General features: G+C 37.1%; 3 protein-coding genes across 3 annotated transcripts; 1 reads left to right on the forward strand and 2 right to left on the reverse strand.

The window, feature by feature from the left end:
- Nucleotides 1-1,944: 1,944 nt before the first annotated feature.
- Nucleotides 1,945-6,327, reverse strand: LOC112751175 (leucine-rich repeat extensin-like protein 4). The gene has a single exon (XM_025800231.3). The coding sequence runs from the start codon at nt 4,883-4,885 to the stop codon at nt 2,654-2,656; it is 2,232 nt and encodes a 743-aa protein (XP_025656016.1). The 5' UTR covers nt 4,886-6,327; the 3' UTR covers nt 1,945-2,653.
- A 1,946-nt stretch (nt 6,328-8,273) lies between these two features.
- On the forward strand, nt 8,274-9,716 carry LOC112749196 (protein MAIN-LIKE 1-like). Its single transcript, XM_025797458.1, has 4 exons — nt 8,274-8,354; nt 8,478-9,249; nt 9,338-9,426; nt 9,504-9,716. Exons 1-4 carry the CDS (start codon nt 8,274-8,276, stop codon nt 9,714-9,716), a joined length of 1,155 nt encoding a protein of 384 aa, XP_025653243.1.
- Nucleotides 9,717-10,914: 1,198 nt separating this feature from the next.
- Nucleotides 10,915-12,549, reverse strand: LOC112749198 (uncharacterized). The gene is made up of 3 exons (XM_025797459.1): nt 12,300-12,549; nt 11,945-12,206; nt 10,915-11,779 (listed from the first exon to the last, which is right to left on the reverse strand). The coding sequence occupies exons 1-3, from the start codon at nt 12,547-12,549 to the stop codon at nt 10,915-10,917; spliced, it is 1,377 nt and encodes a 458-aa protein (XP_025653244.1).
- Between the last annotated feature and the right edge of the window lie 8,761 nt (nt 12,550-21,310).

A 21,310-nucleotide genomic window follows, 5' to 3' on the forward strand; every position in this document is an offset into this window, starting at 1 on the left:
ACACTTTTTTATATTTTAATAACACTTATTAAAAAGTGTTATTTTAATTTTAGCAGTATTTTTTAAAATACTATGATCACCATAGTCACTATAAAATAAGCATACTAGAATGATCTATATATATAGAGTATTGTTGTGTGTATTAATTTAACCAAAACGAATGTGTCTAACTTTCATTTAAACGTATTGTTAAGTTACTCGAACTATTTACTTAGATTATTTAAGGGCGATATGTTATTTATGTGAACATGTTTAAACCAATAGAAACATAAACTCTAACGAGACTAAAAATTGGTCATTTGCTCACAAGCAAAAAAGTAATTTACCTCTAGTAAATTAAAAAAGAGGTCATGATGTGTAGATATTAAAATTTAGATGGAGTAAATCTAAGTAAGCCCTAAAAATTAACTCATTAAAGAATATCTCACACTTATAAATTATTTAGCAATTTTATCTCTAAAAAATGTGAAATTTTTAATAAATTTCTTAAGAATGATAATCTAGATCGTACTAATAACTTAAAATTAACGGAAATGTTTGGTAACCTAAAAAAATCAGCCAAAAACAGTCATAACTTGCCTTATTTAACATTCATTAATTGTTGCGATAATTAATTAATGCTAAATAAGGCAAGTTCTGACTGTTTTTTTTTTCTACCTAGCATTACCCAAAATTAAATATACCTAATTCAATTTTTAAAGTAGCTCTTAGAATGAAATTTTATTCACATTTATAAATCATATAGAAATTTTATTATTGAGAATGTCGGCCTTATAATAGCAAATCGCAGGCATATTATTGTTAGTTTTTTTTCCTTTTCAGATTTATTTTCATGTCACCCAACCGTTCTTTTGTGTGGGTCTGGTTTGAGTGACCAAAACCCGAGGGAGAGTTGGGAGTAAAAGAAGTGGTTGAAACTTGAAAGGGGTAAAACAGGCAGTTAAAAGCAAAAGGCAAAAAAGGCAAACCGAGTGAGAAACCAAAGCAACAAAAGAAACAAACAAGTCTTGGTCTCGCGTGAGAAGACTTTGGAGTCGGTGGCCACATTAAAGTTGAAATTATATACCATTATTCCATGATAAAACGAGGGAATAATGCCAATGAGTCTTCTAAGTTGTAATCTTAATTGAGGATTTGATGAACTCAACAGTGGGGGAGAAAAGTAAGCAAGAGTGTGCATTAAGCAAAAAAGATATTTGAATTCAAATCCCAAATGCTAAGATAAAGGCTTGCACATGGTTAAAGTGGAGTCTCATATCATTAATCAAATGAAAAAATTAAATAAATAGAGGCTCCTCCTCCCCCCCTTAATGAATGAATGGTTCTTGGGATGGCCTATTTTGTGGCCCCACCATCCCCATGAACTGGAATTTTGAACAGTGTTGTTCACACTGCTGCTACCCTGAACCCTTTGATTGAGGGATCATTTTCAAAGCATAGAATTTTATTAAGAAATGTGTGGTAACAAAAAAAAATTTAGTTAAAATCAGCTATTTATATTATTAGTGTTATAATAAAAGTTTCACTTACATATGCATTAAAGACACATGTTAGTGTCTTTAAACAGATATGATAGCAACCATAATTGCAGGCCTAAATCTAAACTATAGTTTAATTATGACAACATTCAATTCAGCAATTATCTTACTAATTTCCTCTCCCCCTCTCAACGATTATGTTTCAATTATGCACCATTGCACGTAAGAGAATTAGAATGTTATCGATAAGATTAAAAAAAAATGTAACGACATATTGCAAGAAATATACTTACTATATCACATTGGCACAAAAATAGTATGTACAGTTGGAATTGAATTTCCATATTAAAAGTTATCATCAGTTCTTCATCACATACATTAAGAAAACTTTAATGACTGAAACCTCAGATGAATATGGATGCAGATTTATTGTCGAAATAGTATAGTAAGCTAAGACATATACATATAAGAGAAAGAAATTAAGGCTCAATTCTGAAAATCAATACAAGGTAATGAAATGTTCATAAATTATACTATAAATTGCAAATCAAAAGAAACAAAGAAAAAAATCAAGAAAAAATAAAATTAAAAAAAAAAGAGTATGATATGAAAGAGACAATGACAATGACAATAAACTCCAGAAACAAGGGCAGTAGCATCAACAAGTAACCACTGCCATTGAAGCCGAGAATTATGATCTCCGAATTCATCCATGATCCATCCCTATACATACATTTTTTTTTCCTTTCTTTCTTTCACTGCAACCTACTTACTCTCTTGTGTTTTTTTTCTTATTATTTTTTTCACAACTCAGAATATCCATAACAATTTCAGATCAATTTGGGAGAGAGACTTTCTCCTCTTACCTCAATTCCACCGTAACCTCTTCTTCTTCATCCTCCTTCGAATTCTTCTTCTTGTTCTATGTTTATCTATGGACCCATAAAAGACATAAAAATATTTAAAAGAAAAAACAGCAAACCCATGTCTTCTGTTTGGTTTATTATTGAAGCCCCAAAAGCGACGAGAATCGCATAATAATAACAATAATTTTGGTACAGAAGAAAATTAACATCATCCACCCCAGTAGTAAAAATGTGAACTTTTTTTATGGTGTTTGGTAGAGAGAGAGTAGAGGGAGAAAGTGGGGTTAGAGGAGGAAGTTCTCAAAAGAATCAATAATAAGGTGGTGGTGGTGGTGATGCATACGAGACTCCGATAACAGGTGGCAAGGGCCCTTCATATACAGGTGCTGGTGGCGGTGATGGTGATGGCGGTGGATGGTAAGGTGCAGGCTGTGGCGATGGTGGTGGATGGTAAGGTGCAGGGTGTGGTGATGGTTGTGGTGGTGGATGCTCTTCGCATGGTGGTGGCGAAGGGGGAGGCGGAGGAGGTGGTGGGGGTGGTTCTATACATAGTGGAGGAGGTGGTGGTGGCTCTATACATGGTGGGGGCGGTGATGGTGGTGGTGGTGAATAGACTGGTGGAGGAGGTGAGTGGACAGGAGGGGGTGGCGGTGGTGAGAGGTAAGGGTAAATGGGTGGTGGTGGTGAATGAGGTGGTGGCGGGGGTGAGTGGTGAGGTGGTGGAGGTGGTGGCGAATGTGGTGGCGGTGGCGAATGAGGTGGTGGTGGGGAGTTATAGTAGTAAACAGGTGGTGGTGGAGAGTACACTGGCGGTGGTGGTGGTGAGGGTGGTGGCGGTGATGGAGGAGGCGGCGGCGGTGGTCGTACACAGTAAATTGGCGGTGGTGAAGGAGGTGGTGGTGAGGGTGGAGGCGGGTACACTACTGGTGGCGGCGGCGACGGAGGTGGAGGTGAGGGTGGTGGAGGAGACGGCGGTGGCGGAGATGGCGAAGGTGGTGGAGGTGACGGAGGAGGCGGGGAAGGTGGCGGCGGTGAAGGCGGCGGTGGAGGTGGAGAATACACGGGTGGAGGCGGAGACGGCGGTGGAGGGGACGGTGGAGGTGGTGAGGGCGGCGGGGGCGGTGGAGAGTAAACTGGTGGAGGAGGAGGTGGCGGAGAAGGAGGCGGGGGAGACGGTGGTGGCGGAGGTGGAGAGTACACTGGTGGAGGCGGCGATGGGGGCGGTGGAGAATACACTGGTGGAGGTGGTGACGGCGGGGGAGGTGGAGGCGATAATACCGGAGGAGGAAGAGCAACAGGCGGAGAAGGAATTGACGGAACAAAAGGCTTACACCTGAAAGAGCCACAATTCACTGAAGGCGTGGCCCTGCATTGGGCGGCAGAGCGCTGCAGTGGCCTAGCAGGCAAGCAGTTCTTCCTATCATCAAAGGCCGGCAGAGCCAAACACCTCGGTGGCTCACCCGTGAAGAAATTATAAGAATATGTAAAGTTCTCCAAATTTGGCAGAGAACAAATACTGGCCGGAATTACACCAGAGAGCAAGTTGTGTGCCACATTAAGCTGCTCCAAGCTCACCGCTCCACCAATTGCGTCCGGCAAAGGCCCCACCAGCTGATTGAAGCTCACATCAAACACAGTTAGATTCTTCAACAACCCTACCTCTGCCGGAAAACAAGAACGGAAACCGTTATTCATCAGAATAATCTCGTTCAGCCTTGACATGTTCCCGATGCTTGAAGGCACACAGCCGTGGAACTTGTTGTTCGCCAAAACTATTACCGACACAGGCGAATTCCCGAAATTATCCGGCAAATCGAAGACGAAACGATTATGATTTATGAAAATGGCATCCAGATCTTTATCAAAGAGCTGTGAAGGCACTGTGCCTTCAAATTCGTTGAACCTCAGATCTAGAAATTTAAGCTTGGGCAATCGCAGAACTACCGCCGGGAACTTACCGGCAAACCGGTTGTTGCTGAGATCTAACTCAAAGAGGATCTTGAGACGGTCGAACTTGTGGGGAAGTGTGCCACAGAACCTGTTTGTGTTAATGTGGAATAGAGCAAGATCTGTGAGCAAGCCAAGCTCCTCAGGCAGGTAACCAGCAATGTCGCCATGGTTGAGGTCAATGCCGGCAACGGTGCGGGTCCTGTTGTCATCAGGTGCAGGTGCACAGAAGACTCCAGTGTAGTCGCACACCTTAGGACCTACCCAATTAGCGGTGAGATTCAGAGGATCAGAGAGAATAGCTTGCTTCCATGCTTGTAAGGCTATGTATGCGTTTCTGATGCGGTTGTTCTCAAAGACCAAGGTAGGGTCCACTGTAACATCTTCTCCTCTGTCTCCGTACTCGTCTCTGTAGTAGAGAAGCTGCCTCTGCTTGATGTACATGGTTTCTGCCTCCGTGAGTGCTCCATTGAACTCGTGCTTTGTGGTGCTTGTTGCGGCGGCGAAGGAGGAGGAGAGGGTGAGTGTGAGTGAGCCCAGAAACAAGGCAATGAGGTGGAAATGGTGAGTGGTTATGGCTTCTTTCTTCCTCATCTCACATGAGGCATCTGAATGCTGCTTCCTTCTTTAGTCTTTCCTCCTTTTTTTCTTTGCTTTAGTTTTTCAAGTGGGGTTTTGAAAAAGTTTCGACCTTTGAGATCCGGAGATAATGCAGCTATGGAGGATTATGTTGGTGGTGGTGGTGGGTTTAGAGAGGCAAAGAGAAAAATGGGTTCTCTCTCTCTTCTTTTTTTTTTGGTTTCTAGGAATTTTGGATCTGTGTGTGAGTATATGAGTGAGGGGAGAGAGAGAAGAATGGGGTGTGTGGTGTGGTATGAAATAATTCATCAAAAGGACAGCTATATCACAGCTCAAAGCCCACCCAGATTCTCTCTCTTTTCTTTTTTTTTTTTTTTCAATTTTCTGAATTCTTTCTTCTTCTTCTTCTAATTCCTTCCTTTGGTCAATTTTCTCAAATTTTCAATTTACAGATGTTCATAATTTAATTATTTAATAACCAAAAAGTCCTAGAGCGATGAGATTTTAGTAATTTTAATCAGTAATTCATTAACACAAATTTAAAATTATTTTTAATAAATATAAATACAAATTATTATGGTCAAATATTGATTCAAAATTATAATATTTATTGAAGATGTAGTATTGTTGTTTAATAACTATTGTTTACGTGTGCCTTTATTAGTTTTGGTAAAATATTTTGTTCTTTCCCTTTTGTTTTTGAGGGGCTTCCTTTATTTTATTTAATTAAGGATGAATTACAGGTATCTCCGAGACTTTCTTATCCTATTTGGAACACAATTCCGTTTAGTTGTCACTCCTTAAGGAAGTTTGAAATAAAGTGAAAGGAGACGCGGATTAGAGAGCTGTCTGTGGGCTAATTTTTTTTTGTGTAATACATTGATATAAATTAATTAAAGCAAAATTAAGTTGGGTTGATTTAATTATTAATTTATTAATCTATTTAAATAAATGTTAGATATTTAAATTATGTTTTATATATGTAATAATTTATTAAATAAATTATTAAATAAAATTTTGATTCGCAGACAATTAATTCTTAACTTATGGGACTAAAATTTTTCGGCTACGAGAGCTTCAAGATGTGACACTCTGGTGAGTTCGTTGTTGAGCGCACCAAACTGACCACTGCTCCGGTATCATCTTCGTCGCCCCTCAACCCCTTAGCTCCATCACTGCGTTCACTTCGCACAATCGCTACTTTATGGTCATTAATGTCGATTCAATGCCACAAATAGTGCTTCGACCCTAAACTAAATTGCTCATTCATTCTCACGGTGCTATCACTATCCTATTAGTTTCTGAACTTTTCTATTCATACTTGGTAATAGTGTAACAGTTACCCCCTTTCTTTTTCCAAGCTCTCGTTTCATTGTTTGTTCTTCTTAGTTGTGGTTCTAATTTTTAAATAAACTCTCACTTCATCACTTGTTGTTCTTAATTGTAGCTTCAGTTTCTAAATACAAATACATTCTTTCATTCTACTACTCGACTTTTTTGTCTTTATTCAATTTCAATTTTATTTTTGTGGTTGCTCTTTGCTCTTCATATTTATCCGGATAGCAAACAACTAACTTTGTATAATTTCACATCAAATAATCATATTTGTATATAACACAATATTACTATCATTTTTAAGTATTACATCCATTTAATAATCATATTAAAATAAAAAAAAAGGCTGTTTGTGACCATGAGTTGTTTTTTTTTTTTTTTTTGTGAAATTCTTAATGAAACTATTTTCTATATTAAATTCAATAAACATTTTATAAATATACATACGCATTACTTGATAATGCCTTAACTAATGATTGTTTCCATAATATATGCTTATTTTTCAAAGCCAAAATTATTTGCAGTAGGTGTAACCTACAAGTTTTATAACGCCTAACTTATTAGAATAAGTAAAATGTTTCAGAGGAAAATAATAATAATAATGATAACAACATTAGGAAGTTGTTAGCATGATTGTGAAATTTTATAATAGAGTCGGTGGTGCCGAATTCCGGCTAGTTGACCCTAGATACCAGTTCGGCCGGTTGCCCTAGACTCAATTCATTTTAGTTTAATATTTTTGTGCAATTTTTGTTGGCCCGTTGATTACGCGTTATTTCGGACTTATTAATTCTTTTTGGGAAAAAGGGAGAAGCGGGGAACTTAGGTCAGTGATTTATTGCACAATCGTCTATTCGTCTTTGATAGAAAGAAAGTGTGAATAGATCTTTTTTTTCTTTTTTTTTTTAATTGAAAATGTAAAGTGTAATTTTTTATTTTTTAGTATTTTTTATATTTTTTAATTTCACCTACAAAATATACAGTAAAAAAATTATACGTTATTTTCTCAAATAAAATAAAAATTAAAAAGATTTATTTTCAAAAAAAGTAAAGTGAATTTTAAATTTAAAAAAACAATTCATCATTATCTACAAATATTTAAAAGATAAATAAAAATATTTATAAAAAAATAAAAATTAATATTATAACTATAAAAAAATAAATTTGTCTCACTAAAATATCTAAATATTAAATTTTAATTGACTTAATTAAAAAATTATCTAAAATTTGTAAATTATTATTATCGTGGTCAATATCACCACCATCATCATCTATCATGTCTTACCATCACATCCTAACTCATAATTCATACCGCCACAAATTTCAACTACTGCTACTACTATCCTTTATATTTTTAACCATTATTGCTTTAACTGAATTGTCATATTAAACCACACCGTCAATCCGCACCACCAACAATAAATTTAGAAGCGGGTTTAATAACAATAACAACAATAGAAACAAAAATATTTAGATTCAACAAAAATTTATATGTAAAGGAAGATAAAGATAGTGAGATAACAAATTTATTGGGATTTAAAATTTTATCTAAATAAGTATACGAGAAGCTTTTATTCTCCAAATATGCACCAGTTGAAAGTGATCCTAAAATACGCATGCCCAATTCGTACCCACCAACTAAGAAATGGAGTTTACCATCAATTCACGGCTGACGCCAACGAAATGGCGTAGGAGAGCAGCTTTCTCCATTTCGTTGCTGCCATACACGAAATGGAGCAACATCAGCGATGGCGCACACGAGGTGGGCACCTCAGGGTCATCGCATGCGAATTGGCCCAAGCTGCTGGCGGCGGCCACGAATTGGAGGACCTCGTCCCTGGCGCCCACGAAATGGTGGTCAACGAAGCAGCTACACATGCATTGGTCATGTTGGGAGGCAGGAGACACTTGGGAAGGGAGCCAACTTCATTATAAAAGGGTTGTAAGGGAGGGGACCTGCTGCACGGTTAAAGGGGTCATAAGGTAAAAAAAAAAATTTGTGTAAGTCTTGAAAGGAAGGTAGTGGGTGGTGGATGGGAGGGCAGTGCTGAGAAAAAATTTTTTTAATATGAGTGGGGGAGGGGTTAATGCAGAGGAGAACTTGAACCGGTTGGATGAACATCATATAGCGGCACATTTATTCCGTAAGGTTAGTTTACGTCATTTAGCTTATTATTGTTGTTAAAATATTATTAGACATAATATTTTTCATTTTTAGAAATTTTTGTAGAGAATTTTGAGCTGTTGTATTTCTTGCTACCTTTGGTTGCAGCCGACACGTGTCCTTACTCCTCATGGCACGCTCGTTGATGTTTTCATGGTAGACCCTGCAGATCCAAGCATGAAAATTAGACGGCAGAGGCTTGAGCCTTATCTGAGACGCACGGGATTTTACCATGCCTCTTTGATCAAGCGATTCGAGTACGACAATCCACTTATTAGTGCCTTGGTCGAACGATGGCGACCGGAGACACATACCTTCCATCTTCCTTGGGGGGAGTGTACAATAACTCTGGAGGATGTAGCAATGCAGTTAGGGTTACCTGTTGATGGTCAGCCTGTTAGTGGTACTTTGAGGTCATGGAGCAAGTTTCACCAAAGAGATATTTGGGAATGGTGTCATGAACTTCTAGGTGAGGTTCCCGCCGGCCACGTAGGGACAACAAAGTTCAACATAAAGCTGAAGTGGCTCAGAAATCGTCTTCAGCAGATGCCGCTTGACTTAGAAGATAATGGCCTCATGCAGTATGCACGGTGTTACATGCTTTACCTGTTGGGAGACGTGCTTCTTCCGGACAAGGCCAACAACACGGTGCATGTTCGATATCTGCCATTGTTGGCTGACTTTGATGCGATCTGCACCTACAGTTGGGGTAGCGCCGTCCTCTGTTGGTTATATCGTGCTATGTGCTTAGCAACCGACTACAGTGTTGAGGGTATGGCCGGTTGTCATACGTTGCTGATGTCGTGGATATACTACAGGTTACCTTTCTTGGCACCGAATGTTACGACACCATATAGTTTTCCTTTAGCAACGAGGTATGGTATATGTCTTCCCACTTTGTGACTTTTCTCATATATCCTTTGCGGTTGGTGTTTAATATTTTTTTTAACTTTGCCTTGGTCCAACAGGCGGGCAGGAAAAAAAAGGACAAAATGACTATGCTGAGCAGCGGTTATTGAGGCATCGGCTGAGGTTGGACAATCTGCACGTGGATGATGTTGGTGCTAGTTGTTATTAATATCTTACGAACTACTATGTATATGCCTTTACTGAAGGGGTTTCTCTTATGTGTAGTTTGTTTGGCAACCGTACATGGACCCACGGATTCTGTCTAGAGTTCTTGCTGAATTCCTCGGCCACCCACATGGAGATTTCTATATCGCCGTTGTGCCTCTCATATTTTTTAGATGGATTGAGATCCTAAATGTTGATCGAGTGTTGCGTCAATTTGGGGGAAAGCAAGGACCTCCAAACCCGCCGCTTAATATTGATACCTTCCATCGATAATCGGCCCGCAATGATGACGGATGGTGGCCGGTCAGACTATTTGAGTGGTTTGAGGTATGGGCAAACCGGCGAGGTGATGCATACAGGCTGCGTATTGATCGTGCAGATATGTTGCGTCCTAGTCAAGATTACTATAGGTGATACTGCGACAGAACAAGGAGGTTTTTGTCTGCCCCTGATGCATTCCATGATCCGAGGCAGGAAGTTGTCCCAGAAGGCGCACCGGAAGAGTATGGAAGAGGCCCAGTTGTTAATTTGCCGCCGGTTCCCCGAGACCATCGTCGCCGCCGTCCTCACAGAGGCAGAGCTGAAGAACATGCTGACCCTGGGGAGGATAGGCAAGATTTACCAGACGAAGACCGGCCCAGTGTTGAGCAAGACATGGGTTATCATGCTCCATCACAGCCTCCTCCAGTTCCTGGGGACTACTACTACCCATAACCTTTTGTTCAAGCGGAGCCTATGCAGCCATCTTCCATTCAGCACTTTATGCCATATCAGAGTAGCTACAAAGTTGGCGGTTCATCACAGGGAGGTACACAGGACTTAATTGATTCTATGGACAGAGTTGGGTGGACAAACTTCTCTTCGTTTTTCGACAGTTTGGACCATTTTATCCCTCAGCAAGCATCCCCGCATACACCAACAGATCTTACACTCGCCCTGCCCCGATCCGACACTGACACGCAGCCTGCGCCTGCGGGGAGGAGATCTACCTCCATTGGGGACACAGCTGGGTCTGCACTACGACCCTACGACCCTATGCAGATGCAGGGTCGACGACTTTCTTACACTGGGGCTGATGTTAGCCTGGACGAGGACGAGGGACATCATGCTCGTCCCCGTCGGGACACTCGACCTCCTCCGTGTGGCATAGGCGGCAGACTGGGGCACGAGCACCACTAGCAGTCTTTTATCTGTTATTTGCTTTATGTTTTATGGTTTAGTTGTCCTATTTCCGCTAGTTGCTGTACGTTTTACTGTTTAGTGTTTTTCATGTAATCGCAGTGTTCCTCCATCATGTGTTTTTATTAACGATCGCACTTTTTTTTAATATGATATTATATTGTTTACATTGAAAATGCACATGAACCGAACTAGAGTCAACAAAACATGAATAAACAACATCGACTCTTTAGTACAAGAAAATTGAAATAACTGCCAAACTCATAATACAATAAACACGAATGGTGGCATTCTAGGTTGAAGAAGCGTGGGGACAATGCCGCCTTGTATGTCCTGGTTGCCTGCAAAGGCCACACCGCTTACCAGGTCCTGGCTCCACCTCGTCCATCTCATTCCGAATTCTCGTAGACACCAGACGTCCTTCAAGTGTGCGTCGTAGGAGGGGGTTAGAACGGACACGTGGTCCTTCGTAAGGGGGCCACATCTCCTCATCCGGCATTGGCTGGAATTCCACTTCATAGGCCCGAAACACTCTCTCAACCCGGTAGACCAAGTCAACATACTGTTCCCACTCTAGTCTCGAGTAGGCGCAAGCGGCTAGAGCATGAACACATGGGTAATGTAACGCCTGGAAGTAACCACAGTCACATCTACGAGCTTGAAGGTTAACCCTAAACCGAGATTGCACCCCTACAGCAGCTATCTCATCGACTGTGAATACAGTGGTGGCTCTATCGTACGACGTCACAAGCATCTGAGAAATTCCCTCACGATTCGCTAATATGGCTTTTTGTAGGAACTGTGAGAACACTTGACCGCTTACAATCTGAGCTTGTGCTTGCCGACCCTTGATGACGAATAGCTCATTTAGGCGATGGTAGGTAGACTTCACAATTGCACAGACGGGTAGATTTCTAGTGCCTTTCAGGACGGAGTTGATACACTCGGAAAGGTTGGTTGTCATGTGACCATATCGTCGGCCCTCATCAAGGTGCTGCAGCCATTTAGGTGGCTCCAATCCTCGTATCCAACCCATCATCTGTGGCGATGCTACGGGATCCTCGCTGCTAATTAACTCAAGGTAGTACTGCGCCTGCTCTTGCGTCTTCGAATAAGCGGCATTAACCAGGTGTCTTTTGGCTTCCTTACTCTTAAAACTTGTTGCGAAGTTGGAAGCAATATGCCGTACACAGTAAACATTGTGTTCTCAGCCACATCCGTCTCGCTCCAATGCGGCCGTTATTCCAGCATGCCTGTCGGAGATAAGAAGAACTCCTGGCCGAGTTGCTATATGTCTCCTCAAATTGGTCAAAAAAAAGTACCATGAATCTGTGTTCTCTCTTTCGACGAGGGCAAAAGCGACAGGCAAAATGTTGTTGTTTCCATCCTGTGCTATGGCCATGAGAAGAGTGCCAGCGTACTTCCCGTACAGATGTGTTCCGTCTACTGAGACTAGCGGCTTGCAATGCCTAAACGCTTGAACACATGAAGGGAACGACCAGAAAACCTGGTGAAACATGACACTATCACGGTCAAGGGTGTTTCCGATGTAGTACGGGACCGTTTGGAGGTCAACAATTGTCCCTGCAATCCAATTATAGGGTTTAGTCAAACTGGTTAAGGAGTAAAAGGACAACTAAGGGCAAAGACCATACGAAAGTAAATTGCAAGGAATACCTGGTACGAAGGCTTGGAGCGCATTGAAGTATCTGCGTAGCTGGTCATACGACTCGTCCCAATCACCATAGATCCTTGCGATTGCCTTCTGCTTTGCGTGCCAAACCTTCTTGTAAGACACCTTGTACCCGTACGCTGACTCAACTGATCCTTGCAACACCTTTACACAAATAGTCGCATCAGCATGCACCATGGGGAATATGTGCTGGCAGATGACATTGCTATCTAGTTGAGTGTGGTCCTGAGACATCGAACTTGTCAGGAAACTATGAGGCCCTTCGTATTTTCGAATTTCCCAAAATCAGGAAGACGTTGTCTTCGCAACCCGTACCATCCAGCGACATCGATCACCGAACTGCTTGCATCGACATACATACCTCCTTTGGTCTGACTCTACGACCTTATACTCTGCACTCCTACGGATGTTGTAGTTCTTGACTGCAAGCATCGCTGTTTCCCGGTTCAGAAACTTCAACCCAATCTCGAGCTCCATCTCGCCTGACAGAGCGTAGTTGCTAGGTCTGTCCTCTGCGTTACTCGAATGCATTGCTCCAAGATTTAGGGACAGGTAGTGTGCAGGTGTGCTGGAGGATACACGTCCACCTACCGCTTCGACAGGTCTTGGAGGAACATCGTCGCCATGCAGAGGTTGCGTTTCCGGAACGGCTTCTGCCTCATCACCACTGTATTCTTCAATGTCATCCTCGTCAGAAGTTTCGGCAATGCCAACATCAGCATGCCTATCGAACCCAAGTAACGTTGAAGGGGACGGGCGCGCTTCCTGAAGATTTGCATTCTGTTCCCGCACAACAAATGCATTGAAGCTTGGACTACGGGCCCTACTTGTATCCGGCCCCGGAACAAAATCAGCCGCTCCCAGATTTCTCACACCATCCACATTATTGGAACTGGACGAGCTTCCGCCAATATCCTGAATATTCAGACAAAGCTCCAACGAATATATGGTACCTATGCTGCGATGATAAGAGAACATCATTGATACCTGCTGATCAGATTTTATCTGCATTTTTTGATACGCAAACGAGTTGGCCACTGCAACCGGCATCCTATAAGTCAGCTTCATGATTTCTTTTTTCCCAACCATTCCGGTATGAACCAGAATCAGATTCTTCAGATCTTGCAACGATGTCTGTGGTGGAATCATTATCCATAATGGATCATCGCAAACGAATGTAATCCCTTCTGATGTATGAGAAATTTCTCCATTAGGATATAAAATTAAATACACGTTCTCCGAAGCCATATAAAAAAAACCAATCTGAATACCCAAAAAATTTTAAGAGAGAAAGAAGCTAGTGAACTTGAGAGAATATTGAAGAGTGGGAGGAGAGTGAATACAGAATGGCTTCTTCCGTGGTTGCTCTAGCAGCGTTTATATAGGCACACCACGATCCCATTTCGTTGCCAGTACACCTGAAGTGTTCCAACTCAAGTGCGCCGCAGTTGAATTGGTGCCAACTCGTGGCCGCCGTCCAAGATGTTACCATTTCGTGGGTGACAGCCACATAATGGTTGCTTCACCATTTCGTGCCCGCCGCCAATGAAATGGAACCTGCTACACCTTTGTTCCATTTCGTGGGCGCTCCACTTGATATGGAGTAGAATCCCATTTCGCGGGCGGCGGCCGAGACTTGGGCCTGCGTATTTCAGTAACACTTTCACGTCGTGCGTATATAGAGAAATAAAGTGTGGAGAATATTTAATTATATAAAAAAGCCGGTAAAAATGGAGATAATGTGGCGGCATCATTGGCTCCTCATACATAACCAAAAAAGAGAAGGACGTGGATTTGTGGGAAGGTGGTGATTAAGATTTGATTAAAGGAGAGTATTTTAACAGGTTGAAAATATATAATTGAAAAGACATCAAAAGAGTACGTTGAGAATTTAACTTAATATTTTGATACCATTAATAAAATTTGATGTTTGAATATGTTTATCAATTAGAGTCCATTTTTATGAGTTGACGTGAATTTAATCTTTTTTATATAATATTACCGATAAAATATTTATATAAACAAAAAAATTAATATTACACGAATCACCAAAAAAAATCGTTATGTTGATATCTTCATGTATATTTCTATGTAAATCGAATTTACTAAATTTAAATTACACATTATATAGTACTAAATCAAATTAACATGTATTGAATTAGTAGGATTTTATGTAAATGGAAGTAAGTAACTTCAATTTAACAATGGATGAAATATAAAATGTCCATGGTATTAGTCCATCTATAGTAGTTCGATACAACTTGTTTCGATTTAGTCTATGGTATTTGACACATAGTAAATCGAATTAAATAAAATCAAATTACACTAATAGTAATTCGAATGAAGTAATTTTGAATTATGAGTGATGGTATTCCAATGTAAATCGACACATATAAATTCGATTTACATGCATATCATTATATATATAATTTGAATTATTCACTTGTTTTAAATTATATTTTACCATCTTAAATCCACCCAAAACAAAAAATTCAGAGTAAAACACTTATCTATACTAGAAGATTGAAATTATGGAAATAGAAGACGACCCAAATCGAATTTATTGGTTGGACGAAGTCATCTATATTACTAGTAGTGTGCATGAAGAGGTTAGTAAATGAAATTTAATTTTTTTTATTTTTTTTAAGAAATAAAGAATTATAAGTGATATTAAATCGCTTAAAAGTTGATAGAATTATTAGAATTTCTAAAGTTCAAATAGTAGTTAGAGTATTGATTTAGGGTTAGTAGTGTGTTAGAACATTGAAATCACAAATGCATGTTGAATGAAGGGTAACTAAGTAAATTGACGAGTAGTGATAACAGGTTTTGACATACAATTTATAAGTTTTTATTGTGAGAAGTTTCATGAAGTTAGAACTTTTGTTGGAGTTTAATTTAATTTAATTTAATTTAGGTTTTAAGTGTTGGATTAATTAGGTAGTAAAAGATTAGCTAAAATTTAGTATAATTTAATTTATTTAAAAAATTAAATTATTAAATGTTAGATTAACGAGGCACTACAAGTTTACTCATATACCTTAGGTTTTAGTTTTTCGTCCTAAATATTATATTAACTATGTTCCGTTAGAATATAATTTAATTTTGGTTAATTTGACACCATCCGGTGCTCCACCCTCTCTGAAAATCGGGATCAGAACAGGAGTACCAGCCGTCACATTTGCAAACTCACCAAAGACTGGAGTGTCACCTAGCTATTTCTCTGTCATGGTTGCTGTTAGAATATAATTAGGATCAATTAGAATTATTTAGTATATCTGAATATTTATTATAGAATATTACATCTTTATTATTACGATTCTCTTAGCCCCTATAAATACCCTTCTATATTGTATCATTCTACACAACTTAAGTAGATACACTCAATAATACACAAATCCTTCCTCCAGTTTAGTCTCTTGTTTCTAACATGGTATCAGAGCCATGGTATCCTCCTTGAAGAGAATAGGTTGTTTTTCTTGCAGTGAAATCACCGTAGTTTTTGCATTTTTTTCTATGCCATTCTTCTTTCCCTTTTGTCACTCCTTTGATGCTTTTTCACCTCACCGACTAGCCTATTTTTTCTGTTTTGTGTTTTTTCGAGTCGAATGATCAAACACCATTGTCATCTGCTGCTTACCTATTCTCATGAAGAAATCATATAATTTTCGCTCTCTTTTGGCAGTTCCGTCTGCATTCTCCGTTGCAGTTCCATCTGCGTTCTCTCGTGGTAGTTCCATCTGCGTTCTCTCGTGACAGTTTCGTTTGTGTTCTCTCGTGGCAGTTCCGTCTGTGTTTTCTCATGACAGTTCCGTCTGTGTTTCGTCTGTGTTTCCTTCCGTCTGCACTTCCTTCAGATAGCGGCAGTTCCGTCTGCGGTTCCTTCAGACAAGCGGCAGTTCTGTCTGCGCTTCCTTCAGATAGTGGCAGTTCCATCTGCGCTTCCTTCAGACAAGCAGCAGTTCCGTCTGCGCTTCCTTCAGACAAGCGGCAGTTCCATCTGCGCTTCCTTTAGACAAGCGGAAGTTCCGTCTGCGCTTCCTTCAGACTAGCGGCAGTTCCATCTGCACTTCCTTCAGACAAGCGGCAGTTCCATCTGCGCTTCCTTTCGACAGTTCTGTCTGCACCCGTTTTATCAGTTTATGCAGTTTTTTTCTCTTTATTTCGTTGTTTTAAATAAGTTTCAAGCTCAAGTTGTCACTTGAGTTTGAGGGGGGGGGGATGTTAGAATATAATTAGGATCAATTAGAATTATTTAGTATATCTGAATATTTATTATAGAATATTACATCTTTATTATTACGATTCTCTTAGCCCCTATAAATACCCTTCTATATTGTATCATTCTACACAACTTAAGTAGACAACTTGAATACACTCAATAATACACAAATCCTTCCTCCAGTTTAGTCTCTTATTTCTAACAGTTGCGATTTAATTAGATCGGCTGTGAAGGACGAAAATGCAACTAAAATTGTCTTAGCTGCAATCACGGGCACAAATAATGAGACACCATGAGGCATTAAGCTATGGCAGGCTTGCATTGCTGAAGGTTGAGGATTCTGGTTCGAACCTCTTGAACTACAGACCACATCTACAAGCTTGGTCAGTAGCTCAGAGGTCCTCATCTCAAAAAACTGACGGCGAGAATGGAACAAAACTTACAGATCTTCATCACTATCTATGACAGATGAATCGTACTTCACATTATTATACAACACGAAAATCAGAATCCTACAGAATAACTTGGCCACCCGTTTCACGCCATGTAGCCCCAGTTTTTTTATTATTGTATTCTGAAACTCGTTGAAGGTTTGAAGAAAATACTAAGCGGATCCTTATCAGTAAATTTTATTCTAGATCGTGTTTTTTTCTTAATCGATCCTCTATAGTGCACCAGAACTAAAAAATTATCATCGCTAACCATTGTGAATCCCACTATGATGAGGAATTAATGTTCAGTTCATATTTATATATCTTAGTATCATGGTAAATTGAATTAATTCAGCTCCATATCGAACCTACCTAATTCGATTTACCACTAGTCACCATTGATTGTAAATCGAATTTATTACATTCAATTTATGTTTAAATGTAGTGTTTCATGTAAATCGGTACATGTTAATTCAATTTAGTATTAATATGATGTGTAATTCGAATTTAGTAAATCTTATTTACATAAAAATATGCACGAAAATATTTACGTAATATTTTTTTTTTGGTGATTCATGTAATATTGAATTGTTTTTTGTTTATATAAGTATTTTACCCTAATATTACTAGCATACTTAAATTTCTCAGATAAAAATAATAGTTTATTTTTAAATTTTTCATAACTTTAATTGGAGTAATGAAAATAACAAAAAAACAAAAAGATATTTACTCTAAAAGACATTTTTACTCTTATATTATGTAAAAAAAAAAATCAATAATTTTATCTTATAAGTGTCCAATATTTTTCTTCTATAATTTATATATTAAAATATTATGAGAGATTTTTTCCCATAAGATCGACTTGAATCCGATGGAATTAAAAACTAAGATATTTACTATTTTATTAGTTTCATATTTATATATAATAATATTACGCACTTTTTAAGCAATTCACTAGTGTTAGATGTTAATAACGTTGAGCGATCGTAAGAGTTTTTTGTTGAAGGGCTAAAGTGGAATCCAACAAGAAATTAAAGCACCACTTCAATCCATACATGGAGGGGAACAAAATATGGTGGATCACAATATCTATCTCATACTATTTTTTCAACTATTTAATGGAAATACTTCTTTTCCCATTACATTTCCTTTCTTTCTTTCTAACTTTCCCTCCATATTTTTATTTTTTATTTTCACTAAAAAATATTAAGTAACTCGTTTTTAATTAATAAAAAAGAAAAATAAAACGTCATAGGCCTTGGACCTTTTCCATTTTCCACATTCCCGTGATGGCGATAACTTATGAACGGTGCCTTTATAATTTATATGGCTTTATGCATTTCAACAAATTCCACCGATTTCAACCATTTTTATAATTGTTTTTTTGAACCCATGTTAAGATAATATATGTATCACTTTTAGATATATATATATATATTAATAACCAAATAAGTAAACATAATTAATTACATAAAATGGTTGCAATGGATAATTTAATTACCTCTAGATTATATTCAACCATTATTATTATTTAGAGAATTTTATAAGTTTGAAAGAATCGTATAGAACTGTTTTGATAAATAATGCCAACGTCGTGCTCTCATGTCAAAATTGACTCTTTCATTGATAAGCTTGAAAATTGAAATCCTTCTTTCTAACCAAACTTGTTATACTTTTGTATTATATATTTTATTTAGAACAAAAAATATTCGAATTTATATATTATGAAAATGTATGTGGGCTAAGGTACTTCGGATTCAACATCATTTATTCATTATCGGCAAATGCTTTAATTTGTTACTCGTTTTCAACTAACTAAAATGTTGTTAGACAAAGGTGTACGTTACATATCTAATTTTAGGGTAATGTTGACATAAAGCTACTAAATTTTTATTTATTATATAATTGTAAATATTTAAGATATGTGGAACTAATATAAATAGTAATATATATTTAACAATTCAATCAAATATGCATATGCTGCGACTCATAAAAGTATATAATTTTTTAAAAAAACATGTCACGATAACAATATATGCTAATACGTTATAGAAAAAGTAAAGATTGTAATGCTTTTTGAATTGAATCTTAAATTTTAAATTCTGAATCTTAAAAAATTCTGAAAACTACTAATTTTAAACTCTGAAATCTAAACACTAAATCTTAAATGTTATAGTTTAACTATTAATATAAAATATGATAAATAAAAAATTACAATTTATTTAATTAATAAAAAAATATAATACTCATACTTAATAAGAAACGTTAATAGATGAGTCCACAATAACTTCTTAACTTATTTATTTTATTTTGTTTTCTAAATTATGATGAACCTTCTTAACAAAGGAACAAGAAAAACCTACATAGAGTAGAGTTATAATTTAACTAAGGAACTATATATATATATATATATATATATATATATATATATATATATATATATATATATAACACAATGTACCTTCCATTTTCATACATAGGGATATATATGCATGTATTATTGCTTCTGGAGATGTATAATCCGCAATACACGAAACGCGTTTGAATCTTGAAAACTAGAAATGGTTAGCAACAATAACTGCCTCTAATTACTTAGCAAATTAATTTATTCGAAGATATTGTATATCAACAAATTGGTTTGCACCGAATAAAAAATCTATAAATTGGTGAAGTTCCAATATTATCACTTAGATTAATTTTTTTTTCACAATATAATTTAGTGCTTTTTTTCAGATTATATTTGTGTTCCTATATCTGTATAATATCAAAACAACAAATAATAGTTATTAAAACTTAAAACTCTAGAACAATGGAATTACTTACATTTTTGTGGTGTCCATATTTTGCTTAATCAAGAAAGACAAAAGGGAAAAGATAAAAATATAAAAATATATATCAACATAAACTTAACACTTTAAGTTCCGGGAGCATAAATTTCCCCGTCTTGAGTTAAATCACAATTTTTTTTTAATAGAAAGTTAAGCATAGACAATAGTTACAATTACGTCCACAGTTTGAAAAAATTGCAATCTGGTAATATAGATTTATAACCATTTTATTTTAATAATTTGTCCATATTTTTATATATCACTGTTGATTTCATTTTTATTTCTATATATTCATTTAATTTTTCTGTTATAAAACTCAGAATTAAAAATTACAGTATATAATAAAGGATTACCATGTGTTCATAATACGCAGCAAAAAAAAAGGTAATCTTAAAGATCTATTTTGTGCTTAAACTTTCTTCCAATAATATATAGATCAGATCTAAATACCTTTAGACGTTTTAGTAAAAATTACTTTCTCCTTCGATGGTACGAAGACACTATGCGTATCCACACCAAGATCAACATTTGCTGTCAACTCCTTGACCAATGGACATCTGATCTAAATTGAGAAATCTCTTGCAACTCTTTGCACGCCATAAAATTCTTCTCCAAGAATGAGGCTCACATACATTTATGTGTGTAAAGGTAAATGAATAAAACTCTTATATTTTATTCTCATTTCATTCTTATCTTTCCTCTACTATTGGCATACATATATATAGTATGAGATTTGTTACTGATTTCAAATTTGAATCTCAATTCAAATTCAAATCATATCTTGTTATTTTAAACTTGAATTTTTCAAATTTATAAATATTATCATAACTCAATTTGAAAAAGAATCAGTTAGGATCTCATCCAAATTTAGAATACAAGTTTAGAAATAGAATAATTAGTTATTTTCAAATCTCATATAATATTCTCAATTATCATACTATTATTATATTCTTGGTACTAGCAAAGAATATAATATATATTCCATTTGAATTAATATAATTATTTATTTGATCAAATCAAAATGATAATTAAATAATTCTACAGCAAATGTTAGAACACTCGTTAGTGTGTGACCACATAGGTTCAATAGTCAATACTAAGCGGGTAGTAAATTAGTCATACTAAATTTACTAATCAAGGTTAGCGTCTAGCAACACTCCTTAACGACCCGATAGTATGAAGTAATATATTTTTACTAAGAACTTGAGAAGAATAAAGTATAATTCCTTCCATCTTTTCAGCTCTTGGTAATCCTTAGAATATGGTTTAATTGTCAAACTCTAACTTGTTACCATTATTATAATGAATTGTGATTCTGTGAATGACTTAAGAAACTCATTTATTCATTCATTCAATCCCCTTGGCCAAGGTTTTATTTATCTCAGTCATTATAATCATAGAGCTCAAACTCTTCACCGAGAGTTGATGGATTCCTTATTGACTAATCATTAATTCTACAAGTATTTAAATCATACCCAATATCCATTTAACTAGCACCCTAGGATATTAGGTGT

This window comes from Arachis hypogaea, chromosome 15 (assembly GCF_003086295.3).
Source record: "Arachis hypogaea cultivar Tifrunner chromosome 15, arahy.Tifrunner.gnm2.J5K5, whole genome shotgun sequence".
NCBI lineage: Eukaryota > Viridiplantae > Streptophyta > Magnoliopsida > Fabales > Fabaceae > Arachis > Arachis hypogaea.

Coding starts and splice junctions, on each gene's coding strand:
- LOC112751175 (XM_025800231.3), bottom strand. CDS start 4,885: ATGAGGAAGAAAGAAGCCATAACCACTCACCATTTCCACCTCATTGCC.
- LOC112749196 (XM_025797458.1), top strand. CDS start 8,274: ATGAGTGGGGGAGGGGTTAATGCAGAGGAGAACTTGAACCGGTTGGAT. Junction 9,250..9,337: donor TCCTTTAGCAACGAGGTATG/GTATATGTCTTC, acceptor TTGGTCCAACAG/GCGGGCAGGAAAAAAAAGGA. Junction 9,427..9,503: donor ACAATCTGCACGTGGATGAT/GTTGGTGCTAGT, acceptor TCTTATGTGTAG/TTTGTTTGGCAACCGTACAT.
- LOC112749198 (XM_025797459.1), bottom strand. CDS start 12,549: ATGTCTCAGGACCACACTCAACTAGATAGCAATGTCATCTGCCAGCAC. Junction 12,207..12,299: donor GCTCCAAGCCTTCGTACCAG/GTATTCCTTGCA, acceptor ATTGGATTGCAG/GGACAATTGTTGACCTCCAA. Junction 11,780..11,944: donor AGAGAGAACACAGATTCATG/GTACTTTTTTTT, acceptor CTTCGCAACAAG/TTTTAAGAGTAAGGAAGCCA.